Here is a 19,569-nt window from a genome sequence, read left to right on the forward strand (position 1 = left end):
AGGTAATGCATGAAGAGACTTAATCAAAAATTACTACTGAAGGAAATTGTAAAGATAAAAGGGAAGGACACGATTTTGAACTGTTTTTTGAAAATTTCATATACATTTATGCACAAAGTTCCATCGACACTGATTAAGGTTACGATAGGCGATTAATTAAAAATGGCAAAAATTGTGAGAAACTGCGATTTTGATGAATTCGTAAGACCAAAATTCATCAACAATTGTTACATCTTTTAGCTTTTTTATAGTATGTCAATCAACCTCGATGAAACTTAGTGTATGTACTATAACTAGACAGCGAATTACAACAAACTACAGTGAAATAAAAATTTATTTTCTTTCTTAATATATTTAACAGGTTGAAAATAATATAATAGAATTTTTAAATTCTTCTAATTATTTTACTGTTTTAAATTACAGTTTTGTCACAAATACAAAAAATCCGCTGTATGATTGTAACTTTCTTAGATCTACAAAAGGCATATTTTAAATTTTCGTTGTAGGTATAGATAAAAAAGATGAAAATTGTCATCTTGTGAACCAATAGTGAGCTTCAGCAACTGCATCAGAAAAAAAGAATAGTTATGTAAATAATATCTACTTGCGTCTGAATCCATGTTTCTAGTTATAAAGACTAGCAAGCATTTTAATACGTGTACTTGTAACTACCTACATTGTGTTTATAGCGACTAATTTATATGTAGAGACTGGAATCAGTGGAGATTTATGAATGCTTACTTGAGTATATGATGCATGTTCATTCATGATATACAATATCTTATTATCAAATAATATTAAATATGTGTATGAGCAGAATTATTGCCATTTACATTTACCAAATCAAACCAAATAGTATATCGTGCAAATTAGAGTTTATTAAAAGCAATTAGGTGATAAAATTTTTTGAACGTCATTTGAACAAACAAGATCATCTAAACGTTTACAAAGAAATAGAAAGTTACAAGCAATTATTGATAGCAAAGTCTCTCATATTTTTATGCTTTCCAACGAACAAACTTTTTAGAATTGTTCTACCATCATGTTAAACCATTTTCAAAAGAGATATTCAGGATACGAATTTTCCATTTTAATTTGTCCCGTTAAATTTGGAAATATGATCCAGTTCAAGATCAAATCTGCAATACTCTGATTACCACTCCGTCACTCATAGAATGCGTCTTTCAGTATCTTTCAGAGTTAGGTGCAAACATTCTTGGGGATTGTAAAGATTTCCACTAAAACGCCTATACCCACACATTTTCAATGTTCCTCTGTTATTACATCGTTACGAATACCTATAAAACAGAAAACTCCCTTGCGTTCGTTCAATACTAGTGAACAATTACAAACTTTACGTCACCTACACGGACTTTAGCTAGAATGGCGTAACATATCCAAACTGCGTTAACGGTACCGGCTTGCACGAATGATTTACGATGAAATAAACAATTTCCCCGCCGCTGTCGGTTTTGCTTTTGCTTCTCTATTTCGCCCCTCACACATGTCTATCATCGTGACAGTGTATTCTTAGATTTGGACTGTAAACGCGCGAACAACTCCGACCAAGGAACAAGCAACGTCGTATTTACATTGTTTATTGCCCGACGCACGTATCGCGTTGGTGACACACGCCATGCTTGAATTCGCTGTTCATTACTTTCACAGCTCACAGTATGTTACGTAAGTACCTCATAATTCTTAATTCGCGACGTTTTAATGATAGCCGCGAACACAGAAGCACGGAGATTTACCGATACGTCGCCAGATAGAAACCGATTTAACCTTCGGGCTTTAACCGTCCGTGTAATTGAATGAAACGCTTTACAAGGCCCGCGAAAATCTATTCCAGCCGTGAAAAATTCAAACAGGAAGCAGTTCCGACGACCACGGTGCCGCCTGCGCGAGCATTCATGTCTCTGCACCGAGCTTCGACGCGGTCGCCATCAGTGTCGCCAGAATTGACCAAAACTCGTCGATTTTTCCTCTCCTCATTTTCCCCTTCCACTATCCCATTCATTCAGCACCATGAGCATACTGAACGTGATCATACGTCCCGTTTTTAGGTAGCTTGCCCCAATGTCCCCAAGCACAGCTTCGGGACGCCGAAATGTTCCGTTTTTAGAAAGAGAACAACCCATGGTAACGATTTCAAAAAAGAACAGCGATGACGGCATGCCAATAAGTCTCGCACATTGCAAATTGTAAGTCGGCCAGATGCCTGCTAGTTCGCTCGCTCCTCGGTTTACACTGTAGCAAATTTCTTCGTTGGAAAAATATAAGACCACATAAATTATTTATTTTCACGTGTTCATTCCTGTTTTTTTCATTAATAAATAGAAACTATGAAGAAATATGCGTTTTCTTGGATACGCATACTATTACTTAAAAATTAGTAGATGCCCGTTTTGAATAAAAAAATAAATGGTCACACATTAAGCATACTTCAACATCCCCCACTAAGATCACGTATTAATCTGGTTATAAGAGAGGAGGTAAACTGTATTCACTTCGATTTCCTCGATCTGGCGACACTGGTCGCTACCAGATGAGGGGCGGGAGCACGGATTGAGGGGAGAGAGTTACTCTCTATCTCTGTCGGTATCGAATCACTCACGTGACGTTGTGACGCATGCATGAAGCGGGGGGAATAGTGGCGTAGAAGGGGAAGGGAAAATTTGTTGTCACCCAAGGTATACTTGAAACCATTTAACCTTTAACCCTTTGCACTCGAATGGCGAGTCTGAGGCGCCACTAAAAATTGCCATACCATTATTCAAAACAGTTTTAACATTACTAAATTTATCTGTATTCTATAAATTGTATAAAAGCTCAACTGTTATATAAGAAAACATGTTCAATTTGATGTGAACAATGTAAAAAAGATTACATAGAACAAGATTGATCTGGGTTGGAACAAATATCATGATATTGGAATTCAAATTCGAGTGCAAAGGATTAACTACCCGCGCTGGTGTAAAAGTACACCAATACAATAATATATGTACTGTCCAGAGCACGAGAGAAAAGTAGCGGGAGGGGAACGGACCAAGAGAAACGCAAAGACAATCTCCTTAACCCCTTCCCTGCCCGCTAGTTTTCTCTCGTGCTCTGCACAGTACTCAGTCACACAGTGATACATGTGGTGTACTAAATAAATCGCGCGGGTAGTTACGTGAAAATTCAGGGCGCGGGTAGTTAAAGGTTAAGAAGGAACCTTTTTCGCATATGTCGTTGCGCGTTAGCCTTGTTATGAAGTCTCTGTTCCCCCATTTGATCACTCACTATGTCATGAATATTCATATACCAGGTGACAAAAAATTTGTAATTGCATCGTCTTAACTCCTTAAACCGGTTTGACGTTTGTACTGCAACATAACCTCGTTACCTGTGGTGGTTCGTGTGTGTGGTTCGACGTACATATGTACTTACTCTTGTACTAAATGAATAAAATAAATTAAATAGAAAACCTCGTTACCTGTGGTGGTTCGTGTGTGTGGTTCGACGTACATATGTACTTACTCTTGTACTAAATGAATAAAATAAATTAAATAGATAAATGAATAAAAAAAACCAAAAATAGATAAATGAATAAAAAAAACCAGATAGATAAATGAATAAAAAAAATCAAATAGATAAATGAATAAAAAAAATCTCAGTATTTCTCTGAATACTTTGAACACACGGTATTGTCAGCAATGCGTGGAGGCGCAGAAGAGACGCGCGGTTGGCGGAGTACGAATTGGGTACTACCCAATGAACGAGTTCCGTTAGTGTCGTATACGCAGTAGAGTCTTAAATTCGTCATTTGTCAGGTTCCTTCTTAAATCAAGTATAGTTAACTACCCTACCGCTCAAAAGTATCCTGACACTTCATTTTTCTCTACAAAACGTACTTTAAGTTAGTAGGAAAACTATCTACAAACAATTTTGTCACTTGTAATTATTATTATTATGTATATCGTAGTATTATAGCATTAATCGAATTAATTTTGCTGTACAAATTATATAATGAAAATGCAATAACATAATTTCTACCCACAAATACGAAATCTAGCGGAACGGTCTCGGTGCTTGAAAGGATTTCTGAGGTGCAGAGCGAATTCAGAGAATTTTTGGATATAAATACTAATAATAAAATACCAATAGAATAAAAAACTAGAAAGATTAGTAACCTACCAACGTACCAATGAGGACGCTTAGCCTCTTTATACTCTGGTGGGCCATCGGTTTCGTAAGGAATAAGGAGTGGGGATTTTGAAATTGAAAGGATAGGATCGCACCAACGTTTGTTAGGGCAACGACCTAACGAACGGTGCTGCGAGGGAGACAAAGGAAATAGGCAACGGATTTGACATAGAGAAGAAAGGATACGATGGCCCACGCGACAATAACTGCGAGTTCAACGAACTTTTGACGCGGCAAGATTTACAAATTCGGTCGATTTTCTCGCCGGTTGTTGCCGAATTCGAACAGTTCGTTGGTGAGGCAGAAACTAGCGAATCGCGACAGTTCTTGTGCTTCATACTTTTCGCCCTATTGTAGGATTTTAAACAAATACCCTGATACTTTTTAAAATTATTTATGCACTCGTTCAATATCACTCCCTCTGTCCCCCAATAATAGAATGCAGCTGTAAGTTATGTTGTAGCGCAAAATTGCGAAGCCTTCAATCAAAATCAATGTTTCATGACATCTGTCATTTGTTTTGACACATCTTTCAATTTTTAGGTTAATTTAATTATTACGAATTATAACTATTTTCCTAATTTCATTCGCTAATCGAAATCAATTGTTTTATTTCAGTTGAATATCAACCCATTGTAAAAATAAGATGACAAAAAACAAGTTATGCTGGAAGCAATGAAGAACGGTGGCTCCAATAATTTTAAGCTCAAGCATATAGGGAAAGCAAAGCTTCGCAGACAAGGGATCCTACCTACAAGTTTAAAATGCAGTAACGAAATTATTGAAAAATCCAGAAACTATCTGAACACTCAAAATAAAAATTAGAAGTAATATTTTTAATTAATTGTTTAATGTAATCTAGTTTTTTGATGATAAATGTTGCGTTCTATGTTTATTTTCTTTTGCTACTATTATTATGGGACAAATTAAATTCATCAACTGCTACTATTATTATGGGACAGAGGGAGTATATTATTCCTCAAAGTTGAGAAATATTTGGTCGTTTGGAAAGTCATTTCGTTTTTCATGTGGAGATGGCATTGCTTCTATTTGTTATTACTACACTCCGGACGTTTATGCAAAATAAAAAATTTGTACTCTAATTGCAAGACGCAGGAGCTAAATATAACTTTATATTCTTCATTAATAATTATATTATGGTGGGAATAATAAATTGACACCCTTTAAGTCTTTTAATATTTTCACTGTTTTAAATTGCACTTGCTCATTTTTGTTATAACTGCATAAATAATCCGGAGTCTAGTTATTATTTCTCCTGCCTTCAATTTCTATTCTTCCATTTCAACTTCAATTTCTACTCTTCAATTTCAACTTCAATTTCAACTTCAATTTCTACTCTTCAATTTCTACTCTTCAATTTCAATTTCAATTTCTACTCTTCAATTTCTACTCTTCAATTTCTACTCTTCAATTTCAACTTCAAGAACATTTCAACTTCAATTTCTATTCTTCCATTTCAACTTCCATTTCTATTCTTCCATTTCAACTTCAATTTCTACTCTTCAATTTCAACTTCAAGAACATTTCAACTTCAATTTCTATTCTTCCATTTCAACTTCCATTTCTATTCTTCCATTTCAACTTCAATTTCTACTCTTCCATTTAAACTTCAATTTTAACTCATCCATTTCAACTTCATAACCTCTCAAGCATTTGTTTATCATCGCATCAAGTGTGCAAAATCAAAGTACGAATTTCCATCACCTTTTGCTTTTTTATTAGCGCAAGGGTAAAAATGCAGTGCACAAAAGAAAAAGTTGTGTGCTGTTTACGGAGAGGATATGCCATCGGACTACCATTTTGTTAGCTCTTTCAACATTCTTTATGCGGTGTAAATTTCATTTCAAATAAAGTTGTAAAAACAGATATTCAACAAGCATGGGATCTTTATGAAAAAGTCGCAAAAGATCATCGAACAAAATGTTGTAAAACTTATTTCTAAATAGTAAATAATTGGCTTTCCTATTTCCATGAGAAAACGAAATGACTTTCCGCACGACCTAATAACTAAGGTACAGACTGGATTCTTAAAATTGTTCTAAACAATTATGTTCTCCATCAATTCTTTGTCAGATTGTGGTTTTTCAACATTTAAAATATTCGCAAGTATTGTTTGGTTAGTCTTTATTATTCTGATAGGTTATGGGTCATCGGTTAAGAAAGGATTAAGGAGTAGGATTTTGAAATTGCAAGGACAAGACATAGTGAGCGTTCGTTAGCGCACGAGGGCAATACCCTACCGAACGGTGCTGCTAGGGAGACAAAGGAAATCAGGCAAGGGATTCGAAATATGGATTATCGGAACAAATATGATGCGACTTGGAGATACTCAGCGCCCAAGCACTTTCCGTTTGCGATCATTCACCCGTGTAAAATCTACCGAAGCACGATTCTTCGTCTAAATATACAGGGTGTCCCAAAAATGTACTTCTTTGGAAGGGCTGATTCCTGAGGTCATTTGAAGTAACTATTTCGTTTTCGAAAATGTCTGTCGCTGAGCAACAGCGCTCTGAGTGGTCCGTGTTTTCCATCGATAACAGCATTTATTAGGCAATGGAATTATCAAAGTCTGCCACTAATAAATTCAGCTTGAGATTGTCATCACAAGTCTGACTTGTTACTATTATAATTAGGAAATAGAGTACATGTCTTCTATGTACCTTGGGTCTCAAATGAGGACACTATTTTCCTGTTTTGTGTACCATTTTTCTGTTCAATGGATTTAACCCTGACACGTTCCTCAGGGTTCAAATTCACCGATCTGCTATTTTCACATACTACAAAATTGGTCGTTGTTTATGTTGTCAGATGTATATCTCCGAAATGTGACGTCATAGATGAAGAATAATTTGTTAGATTAAAGTGTAAGCAAAAATGGTTGAGATGTTACCGTAGAATCTTCTATGCAACTATCTCTGAGGAGTGTATGGGGGTTAAAAAGAGTACATATTGTAGCTTTAAAACACGTGGTAACGTTTAATAAAAGCGTTCTTAATCGAGAATGATGATTTCCTAAAAACCGACTCTCATGATTAGCCTGCTATACCTAAAAATCAAGCAGAAAATCGTTGTCACCAGGACCCAATCCATAAAAACGTCGGATCAGCTTCATAATTCCCAGCGGTATAGGAATTAAATCATAACGCTCGTATTGGCGGTCGCGGGGGGAGGTATACATAAAGTAAAGGGTGTAGGTGGAGGAAGAGGAGAGGGTAGGATAAGGACGAGGACGAGGATGAGGAGAAGGAGGAGGAGGAATCAGGGGTTGTCCCCGATGGTCCGGTAACGCAGGCCCCGCACGCGTGCAGCTACGCACGCAGTCACGCGTACACGCGAGATTACGAACGACGCCGTTTACGCTGAAACGGCGAGCAATTGCGGGCCAGCTGTGGGGCTCTCTCTCCAGAATCCGGGGCCCGTTCCGCGCGGACGGTCCCAACTCGCCTCGGATACCTGCCACCAGGTGTCTCCACGAGCAGTGCCCAGCAGCGAGAGGCAGGAGCAGTCGTCGGGGCGCCTTCGCACCGCCAGCATCTCGCACGCGTCTTTCCTCTTTGCCGTTTTATCCTTCGTACACCCTGTCGCGAACATCCCCGTCGCTGAACCTCGCGATTCGACCCGGGGGAACGGTCGAGCATGAGGCCGGACCCGTTGACCGGCTAGTGAACGGAATCGGACTTACCGTCGACAACCCCCTCCAAGAGTGACACACCCGGAGCTAACCACGGAACAACCCCCGCCAATGGTGCCGGTAACACGTCGGCAGCCCCCGAGCCTGACCCAGGACAACGCCAGCAGAGGGGTAGGATGCAACAGCAACAGCAGGAGCAAGACCAGGAGCGGGGAGCCGTGATGGTCCCGTCGTCCTCGTCGACGTCTACGTCGTCGACTACCACCGAGCTCAGGGACGTCGCCAGTGTGACCGATGCAGCTCTACCTAGTTTCACGTTGCAGAGCGTGGCCCTCGGGCTCCAGGGTGCTCTGCTCGCCGCGCTCCAAAGAGCTGCGCTGCTTCCACCTGGACACGCCGCCGCCGCTGCCTTGAACCTTCAAGCCTTGGAGACGTATCTGACCCTTCATCGTCTTCACGCGAGCAGTGCGGCGCCCGGTGTTGCACAAACAGGACTGACCACTGGGAATCAAAGGTGTTCGCCGATCACTACGGGATTGGAGAACCCGCTGGCGTCGACGTCCCCGTCGAAGAACGATCACCTGGCGGAAAGGTTGCTGCAGGAGGAGGATGAAGAGGGTCGGTTGGATTTCATCGAGGACCCCGAAGAAAACTTGGCGCTGCTCGAAGAGCAGGAAGTCTTATTACGTGACACCTCTGTTGCGACCACCTCCTCGAACCACGACACTCTTCTGCGACGGATATCGGAAGGGAACCGTGCCAATCCCGGCTCCGCGAGTTCCGTGCCCCAGTCGACTTCCCTCACACAGATCGCAAGCTCGTCTTTTACGTCACCAGCCTCCTCGTCGGCCTGTTCCTCGTCGTCATCGTCGTCGCTGTCGTCCTCCTCACCGCTACAACCAACCACCACCTCCATCGAAACCAGTATACCACGGACCTGCAGGGCCTCCCGGCCGAAGAAGCAGTTCATCTGCAAGTTCTGCAGTCGGCAGTTCACCAAGAGCTATAACCTGCTCATACACGAGAGAACGCACACCGACGAGAGACCCTACTCTTGCGACATTTGCGGAAAGGCCTTCCGACGGCAGGATCACCTGAGGGACCATAGGTAAGCGACGATCGTAGTTGCTGGCATGATTTATCGGGTGTGCTTCGCTTTTATGATCGGGTGCTCGCTGGGTTATGGGGACCCTGGTTAGGCTAACGTAGGCGATGACAATCGATGGAATTGAATTGCGCGGGGATTGATACTCTGCTCTTTGTTCTCGTCGTCCAATGCATGAAATATTGCCTCGCTAATAAGCTCCGTTATGGTTTATGTATTTTTTTAATTGTTAATTATGTGTGATTATGGTAATTCATCCTCTGTGCACACTTGCAATCAGGCTCAAGTTATTCAAAACTTGAAATTAGAACTCTGCAGCTTTCCGACCGAACTTATTTGTGGTACAATTCGTAAAACCCATCTCCACATCTCTATTTTATAATACAATCAGATCTTTATGCGAAGTAAAGTTTGTCCAAGTTAATTGTAAACAACAGAGACGAAATAAAAATGAATATTTTCTTTTCGTTATACTAATAAACTGATGATAGTGTGACGATGTTCTTAAACTCTTCTGATGTCTTCACAGTTTCGTATTTCCTCTATTTTTGTCAGAAATGCATAAACAATTTTAACTGTGAATTGTAAACATGTTTCCATGGCAAATTATTGAACAAATTCTTCTACTCAAGAATATTTTGCAACAACAATCTTGTAATTCTTAGAAGCCGGTATATGCCAATCACTATTCAACTATTCAATACACATTTTGAACAATTAATTTACAAACAATTAAAAAATGACCGAATTCCAAGAGTCAGCATAGATTAATTGATTCTCAATTACTGACTGCGGATCTTTATGAAAAATAAAAATATTTTACAACGATTGTGGGCAGCAGGAGTTAAATAATAATTCACTTCATCTCTTAATAAACTTTTTACATTGAAAACATCCTAACAATATTCTTAGATTTTTCGAATCGTTCACTGTTTTATATTTCACTCAGCTAATTTCTTCACAAATGCATAAAAATCCGCATAACTTTTAACTTAACTCAAGTGTTGACTCAACGAGAATCTCTTCGCCGAGAAAACGCGGAAGATAAGGCTCAGTGTACCCTTGTTGCCTCGCAAAACGAATACTGGAAAAGTGGTTGGGTGGTTAGGCCAATCAGTGTGGTTCGTAGCGCGCTTTCTTTCCCGGCTAAATTGATTGCAATCTCCGCGGCATCTGAATACGACGAAATAATACGCGCGTCTGTTTGCCCGCGTCCTGCAATTACGATGGCGTCTCGAATCACAGCAGTGTATTAATTACGTTGATCGATTCGTGATAATTTATCGAGCTTTCCGTATCTTGATCATCAATCATGGCGACATCCATCGATACGTCTGCAATTCTCATTAATTGGTCTCTTTGCCTGCGTTACGACGACTGAAAATGCTTGTTCCCTTGTTCCATTCAGTCGGCTTTGTACTTCTCGTTTGTAGTACAAGAGATTTTTTTCTTTCCTGTTTGGATCGTTGACGTGATTACACGCTTAACGAAATTGCAGTCGAGACTATTTTAAACTCATTAGAGAGGCATTGAAATTGTCGCTAACTGTTCGCTCGCATGGTCACGCGTGAATTAGCGGGTTGGTTCTGCGCGTGACTTTAAATCCTTATCTTGCTTTCACGCATGTGTATACATATTTATATTCACTGTTAGAGGTAATCACATGAATTTGATCGTAATTCTTTCCTGCTTTCACACGTCGATGTATTTATTTCGTATTTGAAGATGTTCACATTTTAATCACAAATATGAATTATTTACTTGAGTTTCACTCAAGGATTTTTTATGCAGTTATTTTTTTGTTATATTTTTTATTATATTTATTTATGGTGTTCTTAAATTAAATTATTGAGAATGATGAAACCTGAAATACATATAATCATTTCAGAAATTTGTTCTACTATTTTGGTACTATATTTAAAGGAAATCTGTATTCTTTTTGCATTTATACTTGCGGAGTGTTTTCATGCTGTAGAAATCCAAGCTTAATCTCGTTGACTTTTGGTACTGTCAATTGTGTTTAATTTTTGTAATGTAAATTCATTACGTTCAAAAGTTAAAAATTAACCATTAGCGTATTAAATAGTATTTTCAATGCTCAAAAATACTTATTGTAAGAATTCCAATAGAACAACAGTTTCATTTGCGGAAAAGTGAAAATTTAACAATGTACAGTGATTATTCACGTGGATTATTCAACGAAAAACTTTTAATCGTTTTGTCTTTGTGACGATACCATTACAAACAAGAAGTGGACTGCAAATTTGATGTGTTTATATCGTTTTTTGATGGTTTAAAACCGATTAGTACTGTTGGTAATTATAGAACTTTCATTCTATGCATTGATTAATACTGTTTGGTAATTATAGTCACTGTACACGTTCAGTAATTGAACACGTTCCTAATTGTATTTTGTTTGTTTCGCCAAATTCAAACTACTTATTGCAACAACCCCTTCAATTTTAAGCTTGCTAATATTACTCCCTGTTAGTGTAAACGTGTTAACGTTAATGACAATGTAAAATACGTTGTTATCTTCAATTGCAATTTATTAATTACTAAATATGTTGGATGCTTTAAAATCATAGTTAGAAGTAAATTAGAAATTATAATAATTTAACCGTTCAGGATTAGCTAACATTTATCTTCAAATATATAATTGATACTGTGTGATTTCATGAGGTACACAACAAAGAAGGAAACAGGACTTGCTTACATTTTTCTTGTGCATGAGTGAAATATCGAAACGAAAAAATCTTGAGAATGAAGTAAACCAGGTTGCACGCAGATAAAATATTCATAAGCAGACTGCGGATTTTATGCATTCATGACAAAAATGAGTAGGTGTAATTCAAAACGATTGAAACAGATTGGGAAAAGATTGAAAGAGTTTAACAATGCTGATATACTATTTTTAACATATAAAGATCATTAACGAGGAAAATAAATTTTTACTTATAGTGAGTGTAAAATTTGCACACCCTTTAAAATAGAATAACTTTTTTGAAATTGTATCAAACGACCTGATCTTTTATAATCAATTAGAAGCATTGATTTACGGAATGATATGCAAAAAAAATGGTAATTATTTACAAAAGCACCACCCTCTCCGATTTTGATAAAATTTATATATGATATAGGTATGGACATTTTGAACAACTTTTTCCTTTTCCAATATAGGGGGGTCGCTTTTAGTTTTCGAACCTAAACAGGTCTACGTTGCAGCGGAGTGTCCAGGAATGCGAAAAATTCAATACAGTATTCGCGATAGTTTTTTGCAAATATCTCGAAAACTAAAAGCGACCCCCCTATATTGGAAAAGGAAAAAGTTGTTTAGAATGTGTTGCTGCATAACATATATAAATTTCATCAAAATCGGAGAGGGTGGTGCTTTTGTAAATAATTACCAAAAAAATTTCCAAATAATTATAATTTACAAGGTTAAACATATATTTTAAACGTTCATTAAGGGCCCAAATAAAAAGTTTTGAAAAATGCTTTTTTTATTTTTGCGTGCAACCTTGTACATTATAATTATTTGGAAAATCTTTTTTGCATATCATGTCGTAAACCAATGCTTCTAATTGATTATAAAAAATCAGGTCGTTTGGTACATTTATAAAAAAGTTATTCTATTTTAAAGGGCGTACGAATACTTTTTACACTCACTGTAGCTCCTACAGCTTTCAATTGATGTATAAAAATCATATTTTGCATAAAGATCCGCAGTCTATCCATAAGAGTCCAAAAATCGACATGAACTTAGTGCCGGAAGACAGCAACAATGACACGGTCGACTATAATTTTCCAGGTACATACACAGCAAGGAGAAGCCGTTCAAATGCGCGGAGTGCGGCAAAGGTTTTTGCCAGAGCCGGACCTTGGCGGTGCACAAGATCCTGCACATGGAGGAGTCGCCGCACAAGTGTCCGGTCTGCGCGAGAAGCTTCAACCAAAGGAGCAACCTGAAGACTCATCTGCTGACCCACACGGACATCAAGCCGTACCATTGTGCCTCCTGCGGCAAGGTCTTCCGTCGGAATTGCGACCTGAGGAGGCACTCGTTGACTCATAATTTGGGCGTATCGACGTCACCGCCGCCGCCGGGGATCCCTGTACCTGGCTCGAGCACTGTTGTGCTCCAAGAGACGTCCTAGTGTCCTTGTGAACCCGCCCGAAACCACTGCATTGTACTAGCAAATTTAATTCGGCGCGAAATTTGCTCTCCTTCGACGAAGATCGATTGTTCGACCTTGGTGTCCTGCGACAGTGAAGGTTTGCGAAGAAGTGGCCTTCTTCCTCAAACGCAGACTCCTGAAGTGGTGCCGTCGATTCTATTTGTGACAATCGATGATCCTTCCAATAAGATTTATAGATTGGACGCTAGATCGATGTTGCAGCTGCCACTGTTGGACCTGCTAGCCCCAGTTCTTAGATTATCTGCGTACGTATCTGTAACTGTTAATATTAGATTACGATTATTATTGTACGTCACGATGAATGTTATTCCCGTTCGTTAGATTTGTAATTGTGTTACACCCGACTCTTTTTCTATGTATAGGCATCCGGCGTAGTATGTAAAGAGGACCGTTCTCACGCTTTTCTGTAACTACGTGCGCGTTGTGTTCCGTTTGTACGTGTAAAATAAACTTTTATTATATTATTTTTTAATCTGTCGTTCACCTGCTCTTTTGATCACCCACACACCCGTTAGCAAAAGCTGATTATATTTATTCATTCTGTTCGAGAATTCATCGTCAATTCACTCATATTCAGTTGCCTTTAAGGAATGGATCTTGGAGTAAAAGTTTTGGATATGTTAACATATTTCTTTTTTCTATTTTAGGATAATTAATTGAATCGAAGACGATATTGCATTTTTAGAAAACTTCGCACGTTTTGTGCAACATCTTTTACATTTTCTGAGATAAGAGACTTCTTCAAATTTTGTAAACATTAGCAATTCATTGATTACAGCAGCACCTATCAGCAGGACACTAAAGGAATCAAAGTAATAAATTAAACATATAAGTATCATATGCGTTACTCAAATATTTTCCCAGGTGTATCGGACCCAATATACTATATTTCTTTGAATACTAAATAACATAAAATTAACAACATGTTAATAGACGAAATACTAATTAATCTAACAATAAAGTATCCATCTATTGACATTCGATCATTTCAGCTATTTAACCAACACGAACTTCCAATAAACAAACTTGCTTTTAAGTAACATGTTTTGGAATGTGTATATGCATTAATTATAATAATCATCAAAAGAAGAATTAACACTCATGCCTCTGCTCAGATTATAAATTAAACAATTTTTATATATTAATGTCATATTTTATGTCATAATTAATGTCGTAATTAATGTCATAATTAATGTCATAGTTTGTGTCATATATTAATGTCATATTTCATGTCATATATTAATGTCATATTTTATGTCGTATATTAATGCCATAATTAATGTCATTTTATGTCATATATTAATGTCATAATTAATTCCATAATTTATGTCATATATTAATGTCATAATTAATGTCATATTTTATGTCATATATTAATGTCATAATTAATTTCATATATTGATGTCTTATATTTTTTGTCATATATTAATATTATATTTTATGTCATCTATTAATGTCATATTTTATGTCATATATTAATGTCACATTTTATCTCATACATTATCGTCGTAAATCACGTCATACCTTAAATCGGCAAATTAAGTGTAAAGCAAAAGTGGGTGAAGTATAATGCTAGGCTCATTCATGCAACAATTTTTGAGGAGGGTACGGGAGTTAATTAGTGTAAAGGACGGTCCAACTCCCAAAGGATCTCTAGGTCCGTGGGACCGGCTTTGGAAGTCTCCCGACGACTAATTAGCACTGAACATTTCTTTTCTTGTCATTCCAATCGATACTCTTCATGTCGGTAACACGAAGCGTGCTCGACAGCGAAGAAGAAGGCACCAACGAAGTAGAAGAAGAAGAGGGAAGAATCAACGGCAGCAGGGGCGACGATGACGACGACGATGGCGACGAACGACGACGACGAAGAGAGAAGAAGAAGAACAAGAAGAAGAAACGCGTGTATCGTGTTACAAAGAACGAGGCCGCCAGGTGCGCGGGACATGACACCACGATACGTCTAGGGTTACGTTTCTTTTTCGATGGTGGACGCTGGGAAGGCACGAGGTGGGTCCGAAGACGCTATTTCAGGCCCACGGGCCGAAGACGGGCCTGGCGTCGATAAGGAGAATCTCGCACGACCGGTCGACTTCCACTTCTTTCGGAGGTCTAGGAGTCGGATCCGAACTTGGTAACTGGAGGAATTCCGATCCAGATCAGACAAAAATCTTGTCCCCTAATGCAAATTTACATAATTTCATGACAGGTTGGACTGATCCCTGACGAAATTAATTTGCCGGGTCTCGGTAAGTCTCGCTGGGATTTCGATTCAATCAGAATCACAAAAGTAACTTTCACTCCGTATTCTTGATAATCAATTATTTAGCAGTTGAATACATATTTATTGTATCGCGGCACGTTTTCTAATTAACTGTCCTTGAATCGCGTGTTGGGCTTCGCAAATATAGAAATGGCGAGGTGAAAGGGTGGACCGTGTGTAGGCTGTTGCTGATGATACGTTTTAGAACATTCTTTTGTTCATACAGGTAGGAAACAAATCGTATCACAGATCTCTATAATACAAATAATAATTAATAATATAAGTATGAATAAAATCAGTTTTTTTATGAAAAAACTCTACCATAAGATGGTTCCTGTTTCACTTTGTATCCTTGTGACGAGTAAAACACGATGCAGTTAAACAAATTGTTGACCTCCTGATCTTGAAATTCAAGGTCAAAGTTAACTTTCCATTAATATCATCTTTCTTACATTAAAATTAACATTATTACATTAAAACTAGAAACCTTCGACCTTAATATGGTGACAATAAGGTAATACCATAAGAATGAGGACGGTATGCTTTTCTAACAGGCAATACATAATAACTGAAAGTGAAACAGTTAATGATATGTCAATGGATATATATGTTGCATGAAATAACATGTGGTTGGATACAATTACCATATATTACCATTCAAAAATTAATTTTGTATTCTCTAAATGTTGCTGAACCTAGCAGTAACGTCTAACACCACAATTTCGAGATGAATACTGAATACTTATTACAGGATTCCAATTCAACGTAAGAGAAACATTTCTACTTTACATTTAATATTGGACCGATCTTGGTAGATTGTTAACTGAGATTTGATATGAAGATTGTTCTATAGGAATCAAGAAATTGCTCATGTTAAGCACATAGAAGAAACGTCATTCTACTCATAATGTGTTAGTAGTCTTGAGTATCAGTTTTATTTGTTCTGAAACAACTTACACAATGGGCTGCAAACTTCTTGATCAAGTGGTTCATAGTAATTGAAGACTGTGAAAAAAGTTACAAATTTGTAGTTAATACAATTTGAAAACAATATACGACTTTAAAAAAGAGAAAAATCCTGCTTTGCAGAAAGAACAATGGTTCTTACAGCCATTGTAAATTCCAGTCTTCAATTGTTAACAATTCCGATCGTTTCTACATTCGACTGAAATCAGCGAGACCTACAATGCTCAAAATTCAAGGTGCGGTGAACGTGTTACAGAAAGGAAAATCCCCGGCAAGAATGCGTGCCGGTTGCGGAAAGCAGAGCGTCAGGTAGACACGCATTAAATCGCGTATTAAGTCTGTCATTTCCACATTTAAAGGCGACGAGGTAAACCGGTAGGATATCGGGCGCTTTGGGGAGGGGGGATAGGAGGAGGAGGGTCAGGTATAAGGCGAAAAAGAGACGGAACGGGCCTGAACGGGCCCGAACGGGCCGGTGCGGTGCGGTACGGTGCGTTCCCCGAGTATGGTGGAAGAGACGAAGGAAAGGATGAGAGTTAAAGGGGACATAGAAGGACCACACGCACGCGCCGCCCACAGATACGCTATCACTTGGCTACAACCGACGTGATCTGCATGCGCATGTCCTCTCTTCGTCACGAAGCCGAGAAAAAAAGTCCGAGGTATCAGGGAAAGAAAAAGGAGGAGCACACACCTCTTCGGCCTCCCCTTCCTTCTGCTTCATCCCCACGGCTTTGCCTACCTTCACTGATTTAAGGGGTTGGCAGAGCGTCGATAACACGTCTGGTCAGTACCTACTCCGCTCGTTCGGAATTTCTTCGTCCTCTTCTTCTTCTTCTTCTTCTTCTGCTTCTTCTGCTTCCCCTGTCCTCCGCGTATACATATCTTTACACGCGTGCCTCGGGGAACGGACGATTGGGTTACTCTCTTCCTTCGCGATACCGATGACACGATCGTTTTGTGACTGTTGGGTTTTGACCTGCGCGCCCTCGGTTTGTTCAAACGCGAGACCTTCGGCTTCGGTGAATTTGCTCGATTCGGACGGCTTACCTGCGCCACTCTCGTCACCGTCTTCCTGGGAGTGAGACGACTTTTTTACACCGATCTTTTCCACTACTATTCCATTGTCGCTTGCACCGCTATCGTCTCAATCGGCGATTTCCAACTATACTTTCCGACTCGTCGCACTCTTCGACACTCGTCGACACTCTTCACAATAAAGGGACTGTCATAAAGGTACGCAGAAGAATTCATACCGTTGGAAAGACGTACAGTGGCTCACGAAAGTATTCGAACGCTCTTTAAAACAGAATAACTTTTTTATAATTGTAACAAACGACCTGATTTTTTAGAATCAATTAGAAGCACTGATTTATGAAATGATATGCAAAAAAGATTTTCCAAAAAATTATAATTTACAAAGTTACATGCAAAAATAAAGAAGTCATTTTTTAAACTTTTTTATTAGGGCCCCTAAAGGAAATTTAAAATATATGTTTTGTAGATCTATGTTAGTTATACACATGCTGAAAATTTTATTCAAAATTGATTAACATACAAACGAGCTACACGTGATTAAAAATGTTGAAAATCGTAGTAATATACGATTTTTGATCAGTTTTTGTTTAAAATTCACAAAATCGTAAATCTTTCAATGCGTGTCGTTTTTTCCTGCGTCAACCGATTTCGATGAAATTTTCAGCATGTGTCTAACTAACATAGATCTACAAAACATATATTTTAAATTTTCATTAAGGGCCCTAATAAAAAAGTTTAAAAAATGCCTTTTTTATTTTTGCATGTAACTTTGTAAATTATAATTTTTTGGAAAATCTTTTTTGCATATAATTTCATAAACCAGTGCTTCTAATTGATTATAAAAAATCAGGTCGTTTGTTACAATTGTAAAAAAGTTATTCTGTTTTAAAGGGCGTTCGAATACTTTCGTGAGCCACTGTAGTTGTCAGATACATTTTCGCTGCAGAAAGTGTAATGACAAGTTATCATTAGACTGCGGATCTTTATGCAAAATAAAAACTGTTTGCATCAATTGTAAGAAACATGACCCAAATAAAATTACCATTCTTTTCTTAAAGAGTTTTACAAGATGGAAATAATACACGGACATTCATAAATTCTTGTAATCCTTTTACTGTTTTAATAAATGCGCATTTAATCAAATCCGCAGTATAGTTATCGTTGATAACATCGATGGATAAAAAGTTACAGCCAATCTTCTGAAGACAATGTTTTCTTAAAAAATATAGACAAAACCGTTCTCTTAAAAACTTACGGTGAAGTTTTTTTATTATCAAACTGATTCTATTTATATTATTAGATGTTTGCATAAGTTCGTGCCCGATTTGAAAATAAAATTCAATGGTTAAATTTTAAAGAATATAACTTTATTAATCTATTATACACACAGTCACCATTCTTTTGTAATTGTAGAAAATTAACCATTTTTTAATTTTAATTTAAACAATCTTTAACCAAATCTTTAACCAATCTTTAAAATTTAACCATTGAATTTTATTTTCAAGTCGGGCACGAAATTATGCTATCATTTGATATATTTTCATTCCTCAATCAGATGGAGTTTATACATATAGCGTGCTATAGCAATATGTATATGTATGTATGTATTGATGTATAAAGTATAAATAAAATCAGTTTGATAACGAAGAAACTTCATCAAAATTTGGTAAGAGAACGATTGAGTTTTGACCCATGGTTTCTTTTGCACATTTTATCCTCGTGATGAATAGAATTAGAAGCAATAAAAAGATTGTTAACCTTGAAATTAGAATCATATAATTCCTCTACACCTGTGCACAAGTGTATTGTTTTACATTGTTCCATTTATCGTAACTGCGTTCTAAGGGCAATCACGATTGAATAATTTCAGTGTTATAAACACGCATTATCTGGCAATCTGAATTTTTATTTGTATATGCAAATATTAACACGTCTTTCGCATCAACCGATATTGCACATTGTATGGAAATATGTGGCCCATATTGTTGAATAAAATCGCAGACCATCAGAAAAATGAATATCCATTAATATGCTAATTTCCATTACGATAATGCTCAGCGATACACTCGAATTTTTCTGTTTCACCGATATATGCCTCTCTATCAATGACCTGCACAAATAATTTCCATTAAGGCGGCGATTTGAACTTTAGATATCA

General features: G+C 37.7%; 1 protein-coding gene across 1 annotated transcript; it reads left to right on the forward strand.

Moving 5' to 3' along the window:
- Positions 1-7,550: 7,550 nt before the first annotated feature.
- On the forward strand, positions 7,551-14,235 carry LOC143211301 (uncharacterized). Its single transcript, XM_076428822.1, has 2 exons — positions 7,551-8,948; positions 12,757-14,235. The coding sequence occupies exons 1-2, from the start codon at positions 8,017-8,019 to the stop codon at positions 13,100-13,102; spliced, it is 1,278 nt and encodes a 425-aa protein (XP_076284937.1). The 5' UTR covers positions 7,551-8,016; the 3' UTR covers positions 13,103-14,235.
- Positions 14,236-19,569: the final 5,334 nt, after the last annotated feature.

Source organism: Lasioglossum baleicum, chromosome 8, assembly GCF_051020765.1.
Source record: "Lasioglossum baleicum chromosome 8, iyLasBale1, whole genome shotgun sequence".
Classification (NCBI taxonomy): Eukaryota; Metazoa; Arthropoda; class Insecta; order Hymenoptera; family Halictidae; genus Lasioglossum; species Lasioglossum baleicum.